Raw genomic sequence first — 14,033 nt, 5'->3', positions numbered from 1 at the left:
GACTCCTACGCGGTGAGATGGCTATCTGCCCAGCACTGAGCTCACACTGCGTTCAATTACCTGCTGCTTGTTTATTCCCTGGCCTGGAGACAGATGATGGTTATGGATTGATTAACTTAGATTCTGGCTTAATAAATTAGAGCAAATTGTGTGTGTGTGTGTGTGTGTGTGTGTGTGTGTGTGTGTGTGTGTGTTTGAGTGTGGACACAGGTGCATGTGTATGCCCGTGTATATGGAAGACAAAAGTTGATATTTGATATCTACTCCAATCTCCCTTCACCTTATTTTTTGACACAGGGTCTCTCACTGAATCTAGACTTCACTGACTGGGCTGGCTAGCAAGTCCCTGGCATCCTCCTGTCTTCTGCCTCCCCTCACCCCATGCCGGGGTTACAGATTCATTCTGGGGGTCCCCAGCTTTTGCATGGGTTCCGGGCATCAGAACTAGCTTTGCATGCCTGCATGGCAACACTTGGCTGATGGAGTCATCTCACTAGTCCTGGGAATGAAATTGGTCCAACATTCTGAAGGACTCCGTGACTTGACAGCACCTTGTTCTCTCAATCCTGTTGCCCCAACAAGCCAAGGTTCCCATTTTTCTGTGCATCCTAAGTTCCTGTGTTTGAGAGCAGGCTGCCCTTCCCCTCCTGGCCCACAGCTGATGTCCCAGTGTTAGGTGTGAACGGCTAGAGCCCTCACTCACCCATCAGAAGGAAGCCAGTGATATCTCATTTGCTGGGCTCTCTCAAGTCAAAACCTTGGCTAGCACCTGTCCGTATTTACTGCTTGGGAAGGAGGGAATGTTTTTCCTTCTGCCAGTTCATCAGAAATGTAAAGCTGGCATGATGTTTCCAGTTCAGCAAACTTCTGGAATTCGCCTGCCTCGGAAGGGTGGGGGTGGGCTTCGCGACTGTGGTGCATATGGCCTGCTCTCTTAAACGGAGTCATTATCAGCAGAGCAGGGTTAATGGATGAAATCTGTTCCCCCATTCTCTGCAGAAGGAAATCGAAGCTCTCCAATCGAGGATGTCTGCGCTGGAGGCTAAAGAACAGCAGCTGAGCCAAGAGCTGGAGGAGCAGGAGACACTGCTCCAGGGGCAGGGCTGTGACCTGCCGCTACTGGTGGCCCAGCTGTCCCCAGGCCAGCTGCAGGAAGTCAGCAAGGCCCTGGGAGAGACCCTGACCTCTGCCAGCCAGGCTCCTTTCCGTGTGGAGCCACCTGAAACCCTCAGGAGGTATTGATGACTTTCTAACTGATTTTCCAACTTGGCCTCTTTCACCTGTTTATTGGGGTGACTTTGCAGGCAATGGTCCACGAGTGCTTCTCTGGCAGTCTGATTCTTAGTGGAAGTGCTGGAGGTGTTTTGATTCTTCATTGCAGGGTCAGTTCTGAGCATTGGCAATTATTTGGCATCCAGTCCCCCCAATCCCTAGCTGCCAGCACCGTCCCCTCTGCAATATGCAGTTTCCATCATTCTGAGGGGCTGGCTTGTCTCCCCTTCCTCCCTCCCTCCTATGTTTGGGGGTTAGTTGGATGGAGATTTTGACATTGGCTTTTGCTGAAGACAATTATCTGGAGAGAGACAAATTCCACTGCTAAGAGATAGAGTGTGGCATTGAAAGAGTGTGACTTGGGAATAGGGTGTGACATGGGAAGAGTGTGACTTGGATAGGGTGTGACATGGGAAGAGTGTGACTTGGGGGATAAGGTGTGACATTGGAAGAGTGTGATCTGGGCTGGGAAGATGATCAGTTACAAAAGTATGTACTACACAAGCATGAGGAGCTGATCTTGAACCTCCAGAACCCACATAGAAATCTGGTGTAGTATAACCCCATTTCTGGGATGCAGACTCAGGAGGATCCCTGAGGCTTGCTGGCCAGCCAGCTTATCTGTATTGGCGAGCTCCAGGTTCAGTGACGCTATATTACAAAAAATGAGATAGAATGTTATTGAGGAAGGTATCCTGGCCCTCTTCTCTCTCTGCCCACTCACACACACAAAACCAACCAACCAACCAAACAAACAAAAACTTCCAAACCAAAAAACCCCAAACCAATCTTACCCAACGCAAACCAAACCAAAACAGAAAAATGAATCCAAACAAACAACCAAGAGGGCAGCTTACGCAGTGTTTTTATCAGGGTCCCTGGGATGAAAGAACTTGCATTGCCGCTGTTGCTGGCTCGGCAATCACCAAATAATCACCAAATGCCGGTGCTGGGTAGAGCTTCACTTTGTAGGTCACATCGATTATGCTGTCTGTTTTACAGATAGTGAAAAGAAGCTTAAGAAGGTTAATAATTAAAAAAATGGATAATTTGCCCAAGGTGGTACTAGAAGAGGAAAAAGGATAAACCATATTCTTCCTTTCTCAAACCTATCACCAAGTGAGTCTTCCCTGTGTTTTACATTATGGGGAGCTTGTGAAATACACATGTTCACATCTACTAGGTTGTTTCTATTAATTAATTAATTTGTTTTTGAGACAGGGTCTTACTATGTTTCTCAGGCTGGCGTCTAGTTCTCTGGGTAGCTCAGGCTAGCCTTGAACTTGGGATCCTCCTGTTTCTGCCTCCTAAGTGGTCTAATCTACCTGTTGCTCTTCTGGGGGCAGGTGTTAAATCTCATTCTGGAGACACATGGGAAGACACAGTTACACGTGTGGGAAAGAAGGGCTTTGTGGATGGGTGAGGAGGATGTCCGCTCTGGGCTCAGGGCTCTGCTGGTTACTATGCCCCTCCCTGTGGGGATCCTCTGGTCTCTGGCCGACTTGGGGACTGAGAGTGGCACTGCTTAGGGAGACTTTTTAGTTTCAGCTAGCCTCGAACTTGTGGCAATCCCCCTGTTTCCACTTCATGAGTTCTGGGATTCATCACCACACCTGGCTAGATCAACATGGCAGCTGTTATCACCCACAAACCTGACAGCACTGATGGAAGCCAGCTGCAGACACAAGGTGCCTTCTAGCATCAAGTGCAGGGGTGGAGAGGGTCCTTCCATGGATGAAGCATGCCAGGTCTACACAGGAACTCCCTAAGAGCAGGGGCATCCTGAGGATGCTGCTCAGGGATCCTCTGCTGGCACGAGGCTGGCCAAGGCCTAATAATCGTCTAGTGCTTTAAAAAATATTCTTTGAGAATTTCGTAGTGCATGCAATATAGTTTGATCATATTCATCCCTGACTTGTTCCCTCCTGGATCCCTTCCAGTGTCCCCTTCCCAACTTCATGTCCTTTTTTAATTTTTTTTTTAATTTAAATAATCCTTTAAATCCAGTAAGGTCTTCCTGAATGTCAGGCCCATTGCAGACAAACACTAACAAACACTGGTGAGGTTGTGGAGAAAACAGAACCCTCATTCACTGTTGGTGGAAGTGCAAACTGGCGCCACTGTGGAAATCAGTGTGGAGGCTTCTCAAGAGACTAAATACAGAATGCCCAAATGACCCAGCTCTATCACTCCTAGGCATCTGTCTACCCAAAAGACTGCTTCTGACCACAGAGATACTTGCACATCCATGGTTACTATGGCTTTGTTGACAGTAGCCAGGAAAAAGAATAAGGCTAAGTGTCCATCAACTGATGAGTGGTTAATGAACATGGGGCACATAGATAATGGACTTTTTTTTTTTAAAAAAACAGGCCATTTACATGAGTTTTTATTTTATTTTGTTTTGTTTTGTTTATTTTTGTTATTTTTTAAAAAGATTTATTTATTTATTATGTATACTGAAGAGGGTGCTAGATCTCATTACAGATGGTTGTGAGCCACCATGTGGTTGCTGGGAATTGAACTCAGGACTTCTGGAAGAGCAGTTGGTGCTCTTAACCTCTGAGCCATCTCTCCAGACCAGATAATGGACTTTTATTTGGCTGTAAAGAAAAATTAAACTTTAAAATGTGTAGGAAAATGGAAGGAACTGGAAAATATTACATCAACTGATTCCCCAGAAAGACAAACACTAGGTCTTCTCTCTTGTATGTGGATCTTGGCTTCTAATTTTCATATATGTGTATTCATGTGGGAGAGAGTGGGCAGAGGTCAGGAAACTAGAAACTGCCCATGAGTGAGGCAAAGAGGCTTTAAGGAATGGATGTGGAGAGGGCAATAAAGTCCATGTGACACAGGAGAGATGACTGTCCCTTAGGGTCGTAGATTTATTAGACATAGACAGCAGCATGGCAGGGACTTGGAGGAGAGTTTGGGCCCATGTGGCAGCATGTGCACCCTTCTATAGGTCTCAGAGGAAGATGAGGAGTATCACATGATGAACAGTCTACAGGGCAGACCCACATCCAGGCCAAGGCTAATTCCTGGGTGGCAGTTGGGGGTGGGTGGGTTCTTGCATTCCAAGGAAGGAATGTATGAGCCTGAGAATGTGAGAGGCAGGAGTATATTTCATTAATTGGTATTATGGAGTGGGGATGTGCCACCTTTAGCTCTCTGATATCTTGGAGTCTGGTAACCTAGCATGTAGAATTCCTTTGGGGAAACGAGAATTATGGTACCTGGCATTCTCCAGGAATCAGGTACCTGTGGGATCTGCTAAGGGTTTGTAGATTCAAAGACTCTTGGTAGGGGACATGCCATTTCCTTCAGAGCAGGCATGAGAAGGGGCTGCTGTAGACTATCAGGATCTGATCAGCTCCTGGCCCAAACCTAACTCTATGGACGTGGACAGGGGAGTGTGGGGGTGGAAGGGTTCCAGCGGAGAGTGGAGGGGGGCAGGGAGAGTCTTACTGGAATTGTTAAGGTCAGAGTGTGGGCCTTGGCCACTGAGCACCAGTCCTCAGTAGGGCAGTTAAAGAGACAGGTATTAATGAAAGCAGAAAGAGGTTTATTCAATGTGGTCCTGTTGGGAAGAGGGACAAAGAGGTGCAGTGACCCCTAAGTCCATATTCAGGGTCCTACAGGAGGTTTAGGTCTATAGAGGACAGGAGTGTGCACAGCTAAGCAGTGCTGGTCAAGATGTCTTCCCACCCATCACTGAGGCATTAGTTCTCAGCTCTAGTCTGTCCTACACCATGGTCTGACAGGTTGTCAGGATTGGGTGACATCTTTCTTGGGGACAAATTCCCTCTGGCTGGTTTAGCCTTTCCTTTCCCAGTGTGAGACTCCTGATAGCCAAAATCTGATGGCCAGAGGATGGGACACAGGTGCCTCCTGGGAATATCTTCATTCCTGCCAGTACGTTTAGAAGGTGGGGGATCATGAGGAGCAGGTTGGGGTGAAGAGAGTGACCCAAGCTAAGTATGCTTGTAAATACCACATGCTAATTAAAAATTAAATTAAAGAAAGAGTTAGGGTCTTACCTGCAATCTCAATCCCCAGGGCTTGAAAACAAACTCTGAGTTGTCTTAAAAGGTTTTTAAAGATGTATTTAATTTATTTTATCTGTATGACTGTTCTGCCTGCGTATACACGCATCACATGCATGCCTGGTGCTCACAGAGGTCAGAAGAGGGTATTGGGTCCTTGGAACTGGAGTTACAGGCAGTTACAGTGAGCCACCATGTCAGTGCTGGGAACGAAACCTAGATCCTCTGCAAGAGCAGCAGGTGCCCTTAACCACGGAATCATCTCTTCCGGCCTCTGCTGTTGTCCTTTGTCCTGTAAGACCTCCTTTGATGCAGGAGTCTGGAAGGACCTCGATGCTCACTCCATCCCAGGCTGGTTCCACTAATGCTGTAGGTAATGGGGCTGGGGTGTGAGGGTGGAACAGGGATGGAGAAGGAAGGAAAAAGGGATAGAAGAAGGAGGCGATGGTTTCCATTGTGTTCCGATGGCTACATCTATGGATGCGTGTTCCTCCTGCTTGGCATGTGAGGAGGGGTGTGGTGATTCAAGCTCATTACTCTTCAGCGCTGCCAGCTGCACCTCCCCGGCTGTGCTTCACACTCCAGGGGAGGGCAGCCTAGGACCTTGTCTAGCATGCATCTGGCTCCCTGTACATCGAGATGAGGGTAATTGTAGTAATAACAACAGCAGGCTGGTATGAGGCTTTCTGGCATGCTTCAGAGATGCTTGGCTGCTTACGTCTGTCTGTGGTTGAGTTCTTCATCATTTAGCTCCTGGGACTTTTCATGCTTCGTGTGAAATGTGTTCTGGCAGCTCATGGATGACCTGTCTCTGGTTGTACATTTGGAAGAAACATGTCGCATCTTTTTACAAACTGTTGGTGTAAACTGTGAAATACTCCAATCCCTGCTTATAGCAGATCTGGCTGGGTTGTACTTGGAGAGCCTGGACTGTTCCGTAGCACAGCTGGGCTGGGGAGGGTGCTGGGAAGGCAGAAGCCAGGCCTGCTGTGGCTCTTTCCTCCTTAGCTGACTGCCCAGAGGCTCTGTGGTAAGACAGTGAGCTGGGGAGTGGGTGCTGCACAAGGTGCCTTGGGCATCCCCATCACACTGAAGTCAGAGACCCACGACTGGGCTAGGGCTTTTTTTTGTGGGTGAGATTCAAATTCAAAACTGACAGGAAACAGAATCGGTTATCTTCTGCCCCTCAAATCCATACCATTGGAGTGGGGAGACCCAGGGTGACAGCAAGGCTGACCCCTGAATCAGGGAGATGTGGCAGAGAATCCCTAAGGAAGGTGTGTGGAAACAGCCAGGTGCAAGGACCTGTCCCATTACTGTACCCAAGGGGTGGTGGGTGGTGACACCTACCCATCAAATTGGACAGTATCCCAGGGCAGCCCTGAACCAAGGCGCAATCTCCAGTCTGTGCCCCATTTCTGGTGGTGACTAGTGTTGTTTAATGTTCACTTCTGGGCTCCATTTGGGTTCCCTGCCACTGCCTCCCAGACTGGTTTGTTAAGGACAATGGCCTCTGGGGCCTGACTGTGTCTGAACTCACCTGGAGGAAGATGAGGTTTCTCCATGCCAAGACAATGTTGGATGAGTCTCTTTATCCTTCCAACTTCCTCTCTCTCTCCCTCCTTCCTTCCCTTCCTTTCTTCCCTCTATCCCCGCTCCCCCACACCCCCCACTGTCTTTCCCTCCCCCCTCTTTCCCTTCCCTCCCTCCTTCTCTACCCCCCCCCCCATGTCTACCCCCTCCCGACCCTCCCACTCCTTCCCTCTGACCTTGGTTCTCTCATACACCTGGCTCTCTAAGAACTCACCAGGTAGGCAGCTGTCTGCCAAGAAAGAGGATGTGGTGACGCAGCAGTGCACAGGAATGTAGGCCCCTGCCAGGGAGAACTCAGCCTTTGGAACTATTGCAGTGATTTTCCTATTGCTGTGATAAAATCATGACAAAGTAACAGGAAACTAAGGGCTTATTTTAGTTTATGATTCCAGAAGGATAGAGTCCATCATGGCAGGGAAGATGTGGCAACAGGCAGGAACAGGAAGCTGGCTGATCGCATTTCAGCCACACGTGGGAAGCTGAGAATGAGAACAGGAAGTAGGGTGAGGCTATAATCCCTTAGAGCCCACCCATAGTGATGTACTTCCTCCAGCATGGCTCCACTTCCTAAAGGCTCTGTAACTTTCCAAACAGGAAGGGAGTCAGGGAAGAGGAAGGGAGGGAGAGAAGGGGAAATAGAGAAAACACAGGTTAACCAAAAGAGACCAAAGCACATGAGACCAGGCTCCCCTGAGAGCAAATGAAGATCCAGAAATTCTACCTGGCTCCAGTCAGCAGCCATAGAGGTGGCATTTTGAGTCTGGGATCTTCAGAGTGGCCTCTGAGGAAGTGTCCACCCAAGCAGAGATACCTGGCTTTCTGCTGGGTAATTCCTTAGACTCCGCACTTTCCCAGTGCTTCAAATTAAATCTTCCTTACTCAAACTGTCAAGTTCAAGGGAGTTTAGAAAATCCAGTAAGTTGAGTTTGGGCTCCTTTGCTTGGTGCCTCTAGGTTAGAAAAGCTCCAGGGAAGGTGGGAAATCCTGTGTGTATGCCTGACTCCCCAATTTATTACACTTTAAGGAAAGCTTATGTATGGTTATATATTATTAAAAAGATTTTGTGGCCCAGCACTGAGGAGGCAGAGACAGGTGGATCTCTGTGAGTTCAAGGCCAGCCTGGTCTACTTAGTATCAGGCCAGCCATGGATGCATAGGGAAATCCTGTCTCAAAGAAATCAAATACATAAAAAAGAAGAAAAGGGTCACAGTCCTATAATACACTTTGCTGTGTTGGCAGAAGCTGGGCTTTGCGAATGAGACTCAGGGTGATAGAGTGTGGCATCCTAGCTCAAGCTTAGAGGCAAGCAAGGGTTTTGAAATTCAGAGAAAGAACCAGAAAGGAGGTTGTGATCATTTGAATGTAATTGCCTCCCATAAGATCACAGGGAGTGGCACTCTTAGGAGGTGTGGCTTTGTTGGAGCAGGTGTAGCCTTATTGAAGGAAGTATGTCACTGTGGGGCCGGGCTTTGAGCTGTCTTTTTGCTTAAGGGCCTCTCAGTGTCACCATCCACTTCCTGCTGTCTTCTGATCAAGATGCAGCCAGAACTATGTCTGCCTGCATGCTGCCATGTTTCCTGCCATGATGATAACAGACTGAACCGCTGAACTATAAGCTGCCACCTCAGTTAAATGTTTTCTTTATAAGAAGTGCTATGTCATGGTGTCTCTTCACAGCAGTAGAAACCCTAAGACAAAGGTGGATCACAAAGGTGCTCCAAATACAGAGGAAGCATCTAGAAGAAGGCTCAAGAGCCCTAGCATTTCCCCGCCTGGTTCACCATGACCCTTGCATTTCTTCTCCTTTGCTGGCCAGCAAGGCAGACATCAGCTTGAACATTTCTCTCGAGTTGAAGTGTATGCATCTGATTGCCACCAGATTCCTGTGAAGTATGATTTGCTGCCATACAGGCATGCTGGGTGTCTGGGTGATGTGTTAGGAGACCTTTCTGTAGACGGCTTTATCCACCTCCGGGAGCACAGATGTGCATGTTCTCTGTCTGCCTTACTATTGGGCTCTCAGCCCCGACACCCAAGTGTATAGAAGAGGGGGCGTGCTCACCAAAGCTGGCACATAGGCACTGGACACCTGCTGCCTCTTGGTATGTGTCTCTGTCCATTGCACCACACTACCTGTCCCAGGAGCACAGGCCTCCGCTAACCAGCCCCTGACAAGGCTTTAAGGAGCAGTCCTGATGCATTTTCGTGTCCTGTCTTGCCTCAGTGAGCCATCCCAAGTCTAGAGGAATTGAGGGCACCTTTGTCATCTGTGCCCCACAGACGTCCTACTGGTGACTCGTGACATTATCAGCAGTGAGGACATAAGGGTTTCAGGAGGGAAAAGGCCAAGTGGATAAGTCCTCGTTTTCTACAGCGGTTTCCCTTGTCACTTTCTGACCCGTTTGTCCTCTGTGGAAGGCGGAAGGACTAAGCAGTAATTGGCAGGGTTGTTAATGTCAACAGAGCCCTGCTTTCTGTTCAGTTGAAGACCCGAGTAGCCTCCATGCTCGGCGTAGCTCTCTCCTGCCCTTTCTGTCATTTCTCATTTGCTTTGGGGACAGTCTGTCATTCTTCAACTAAATTCTGCTAAACCAGGAAAGTTGTGGAATCAGGGCACAGGGAGGAAAAGGAGACAGAGAAGACTGGGGGCATTCCACTCTCTGTAGCTTTGTACAAAAGTCAGATGTCCACGCAGGCAGTTCTGGGGATATAGCTCTGTGCTGGGGTGGCAGAGTCTGTGGTAGGACCACTGGACAAACAGCTCTCCCCCGCCCTTCCTTTCTCCTTCACCCTCCTGCCTTTCTCTTCTCTTCCTCTTCCCTCCCTCCCTTCCTTCCTCCCTCCCTCCCTCGTCCTCCATCCCTCCCTCCCTTCCTTCCTCCCTCCCTCGTCCTCCATCCCTCCCTCCCTTCCTTCCTCCCTCCCTCATCCTCCATCCCTCCCTTCCTTCCTTCCTCCCTCCCTCGTCCTCCATCCCTCTCTTCCTTCCTTTTCTCCTTGCTCCCCCCCCCCACCCGACAACCCAGTATGCAGGCCCTGAATAACACATAAGGTTAATCTTAGTGGAAACTGAGGATCCCATGTATATAAGTTCTCTTGGGCTTCCATAGCAGTGGCGATGGGAAGGCGTGACATCACTGTCCTGGAGTGGAGGCTAAGGTCCAGGATCAAGAAATCTGAGGGCCTCTGACTTGCAGACCATCTTCCATGTATCCTCACAGGAAGTTCCTCTGTCCCTCTCCCCTCCCACTCTTCCCCTCTCTTCCTCCTCCTCCTCCTTCTGTTCTTCTTTGTGTGTGCATGACTGTGTGTGTGCAGGTACATGTGGTGGACAGAGGTCAATCTCAGGTGTTTTCCACAGTAACTATCCACCTTGGTTTTTTGAGCCCAGGCCCCTCACTAAACCTGAAGCATATACCACCACATCTGGCTTTAAAAAAAATATTTTATTTTTATTTTATTTTATGTGTATGGGTGTTTTGCCTTCAGGTATGTTTATGCACAACATACATGCAGTGCCCAGAAGGGCAAGAAGGTGTCTGATATCCTGAATCTGGAGTTAGTGACAGCTGTGAGCTGCTATGTGGATGCTGGGAATGGAACCTGGGTCCTCTGGAAGAGCAACCAATGCTCTTAACTGCTGGACCATCTTTCCAGCCCCATGGCTTTTGTAAATTCCTGGTTCTGTGGGTGATACTCTGGTTCTCATGCTTGTGTGCAAAGCACTTTACCAGCTGAGACATCTCCCCAGCCCTTGACTCTGTTATTTCTAGGACAGTTGTTGTGAATGAAGAGGTTACTTTCTGTAAACAGGGGCATCTGGGTAGACAACTTCTGAGTCCCTGTGCAGCATCCTTTGATCTGAAGGGATAGTTCATGGTTGTTTGTTTATTGAGATAAGACCTCACATAGCCCAGGTAGGCCTGTACTGTGCTATGAAGCCAAGGATGACTTTGAACTCCCGATCTTTTTTTCTCTGCCTTCTAGGTGCTGGGATCATAGGCATGAGTCACCACACCCAGATCTGAAGGGATGGCTCTTATTTGTCATGTTCAATACATAATCTTAGTGAAACATGGCAACAAGCTTGGTTACCGACATGCATGGAACCCTTGTCAACATTTGACTGGTGTAATGTATTTTCAGTGGGTATTCCTGCTCCTGGGAACAGCAGTGTAGTGGTAGCAGCATCACATGTGGGTGGAGTTAGCATGACTCACTGTACTTCAGACACCCCTGTCCTGTTAGATCCTCTGCTATCTATGTTGTACTTTGGGTTCTGTGAAATGCTAAAAATAGCTTGAAAACTGCTAGTGCAATATCAAGGATGATTCATAGTCTCCTCCCCCCGCCATGGCTTCCATTCTGTGTATCCCCTGGGGATACAACTAATGTTAATATTAGCCTGAGCAACACATAATTAGGAAAATAAATCTACTGAAAAAAGTAATATAGCATAAATTAAATAAATTAAATATAAATCAAATCACATATAAAACAATGCATTCAATTATCCGCATCACTACCTCCTCTCACCGAGATATTTGAGTTGAAGCTCATTTTCCTCCTAGGCCAGATTAGAGCTAGAGCCACAAGCTGAGACTACCCTTGGAAAGGTGGTACCTGACCTACTTTTCACTGGGTGCCTGGGACATTTGCTAAAGGTACTGTCCTTGAGGCCAGCTCAGTTTTAGACTCAGGGAACCTGCTGTCTGTTTTAATATGTAAATTCATGAACTAGTTTTTTAGTGTGTTTGGGAATATATATTGTGCTGTTAAATACATATATATATATAAATACAACAGCATACTCTGTTGTGCTGTTAAATGCTCAAAGGTTCTATTATGTGGAGAGCCATTGACTAAGAGGGTACTAGCCGATGTACTGGGGATGTAGTTCAGTTGGTAGGATGCCTGTATAGTATGCAGAAAGGACTAAATTTGTCCTCTAGCACCCCAAAAAAACTTAGTATTGTGGTGCACTCTTGTAATCCCAGCACCCAGGACACAGAGACATGAGGATCAGGATTTCAAGGTCATCCTGAGCTATATTGTGAGTTCAAGGCTGGCCTGATCTGTGTGAAACCCTGTCAAAAAAGCAAAGCAAAGCAAACAAAAATGTCCCGATTGAACAGACTCCAGTGAGCCCGGGAGAGGAAGGAACACTCTTGCTGAAGAAGGCCTCAAGTGTGATTGCAGGCTCCTGAGCCAGTGTAGCTTCTGGAGCCAGGCCATGCCTCACATGTTCCGCCCCTCTCTCCAGCAGCCCACACGGTCTGTCCTGTCTTGCTCTCCACATAAGCTGATGCCCAGATTCACCTTCCCTCAATGTCCTGTCTCCATCTAGCCAAGATCTGAAGTGCTCCAGGCTTCCCCCACCCCCATACCTATCTGTGCACTCAGGTTTTCCAGATGGTGACTCCTGACTCAGAAGAGGCTGTGGCCATGTGCCTTGTCCCTCGCCTGTGCTCATCATCTGGGTTTGGATTGATTTCACCAGTGGCCCCTCATCTGGTACAGGTTACAAGTGAGAATGCTGGCAGATGCCTGCCCCAGTTTCTAGGAGCTTGCAGCCCCAGCTTGCCTAGGCTTCAGAGATCACAAATGTATAGAGATGATAACATCCCCCAACAGTTCTCATAGCTGGAGAAGAACCCCAACATACACCTACGGATGGTAGCTTATCTCTAAATTATTCTTTGCTGTCCCGGCTGTGGAAGACTTTCCTGTGACCTCCTCCCCCACCCCACCACCACATAGACCTGGAAACTAGAACCTCTTCCTCTTGCAGACTGCCCTGTATTAAGCGAGCAGCCCCTCCCTGAAGCTGTTCCACTGTCTTGCCCTCCTAGCAGCCATGAGTGGCTGAGGGCAGGAGCTGCGCCTTGTGCTCTGCGTCCTGCATAACTGACTGCCCTGAGGTGTTGGGAGAGTGAGCAAGGCATACGTCCACGGAGCGGTGGGCTCTAGACAGGGGTGTTCTCATTGCTCCAGTGTGCCCACTCCCTGAGCCCTTCTCGAGAGGGAGTGAACCCAGAAGATGGATGCTGTTCACATGGAACTTACAGTTTGGGGAGACATTGAGTGAATAAACCAGTATATGAAGAGAAGTACTCAGGAGAAAAAGAGCCTGAGGCCCACAGGCATGTCCAACCTTTTACCTTATGGCAGGCACTATTGTCTACAAGGTTCATGCAACACATTGCAAAAGTGTCCCCTAGTGTTTTTTTGTTTTTTGTTTTTTTTTTTTCTTTTTCTTTTTCTGAGACAGAGTTTCTCTGTGTAGCTTTGCGCCTTTCCTGGAACTTGCTTTGGAGACCAGGCTGGCCTCGAACTCACAAAGATCCACCTATCTCTGCCTCCTGAGTGCTGAGATTAAAGGCGTGCGCCATCACCGCCCGACTCCCCTAGTGTTTTAAGTAACTTTATGATTATGTGTTGGGGCATTCATAGTTATCCTGATGGGCCACAGGTTAGAGACACCCAGGAAAGGAATGCCGGTTGACTTAGTCATTCTTGAGAAATATGAGATACGTTTGTCTGTTTGCTCTCACTGAGGCTCAATGCAGAGGCGCTGGCATTCCTTCCTTCTTGGATTGTTGACCTGCCCACTGAAATGCCAACAGTTCCCTGACACTCTGGTGGCCCACTCCTTTAGGAAGCTGGTTTCAGGGCTCCTGGTTTTCTGTAATCAGGGCAGCTTCTTCCATGGTTGCTCTGGAAATGAAGACAGATTGGGTGTGCCTGGCTGCCATAGAACTCTCTAGGTAGACCAGGCTGGCTTCAAACTCACAGAGATCCGCCTGCCTCTGCCTCCCAAGTGCTGGGGTCAAATGTGTGCTGCTATGCCTGGCTTGCCTGTTTTTGCAACAGGCCTGGAACTCACAAAGTAGGCTAGCTAGGCTGGGTAGCTGTGAACCCCAGGGATCCTCTTGTCTCTATATCCTCAGTGCTGGACTACAAATGTGTCCCACTATGCCTGGCTTGTTTATGTGGGTTCTGGGAATCAAATTCAGGTCCTCATGCTTGCGTGGCAGTCATTGTACTGACTGAGCCCTCTCCCCAGCCCTGAAGACAGATTTTTAATGGTGGCCTAAGTAAAGCATATTTAGAGAGGG

General features: G+C 48.3%; 1 protein-coding gene across 1 annotated transcript in view; it reads left to right on the top strand.

Moving 5' to 3' along the window:
• Disc1 (DISC1 scaffold protein) overlaps nucleotides 1-14,033 on the top strand; it is a 195,218-nt gene that overhangs the window by 58,478 nt on the left and 122,707 nt on the right. Inside the window, exon 6 of the mRNA XM_036189228.1 lies at nucleotides 1,000-1,235. Coding sequence (XP_036045121.1) covers nucleotides 1,000-1,235 — 236 coding nt within the window. The remainder of the gene's footprint in view (nucleotides 1-999; nucleotides 1,236-14,033) is intronic.

Source organism: Onychomys torridus, chromosome 5 (genome assembly GCF_903995425.1).
Source record: "Onychomys torridus chromosome 5, mOncTor1.1, whole genome shotgun sequence".
Classification (NCBI taxonomy): domain Eukaryota; kingdom Metazoa; phylum Chordata; class Mammalia; order Rodentia; family Cricetidae; genus Onychomys; species Onychomys torridus.
The sequence above is the reverse complement of the archived record's forward strand: the minus strand, read 5'-3'. Positions and strand labels throughout refer to the sequence as shown.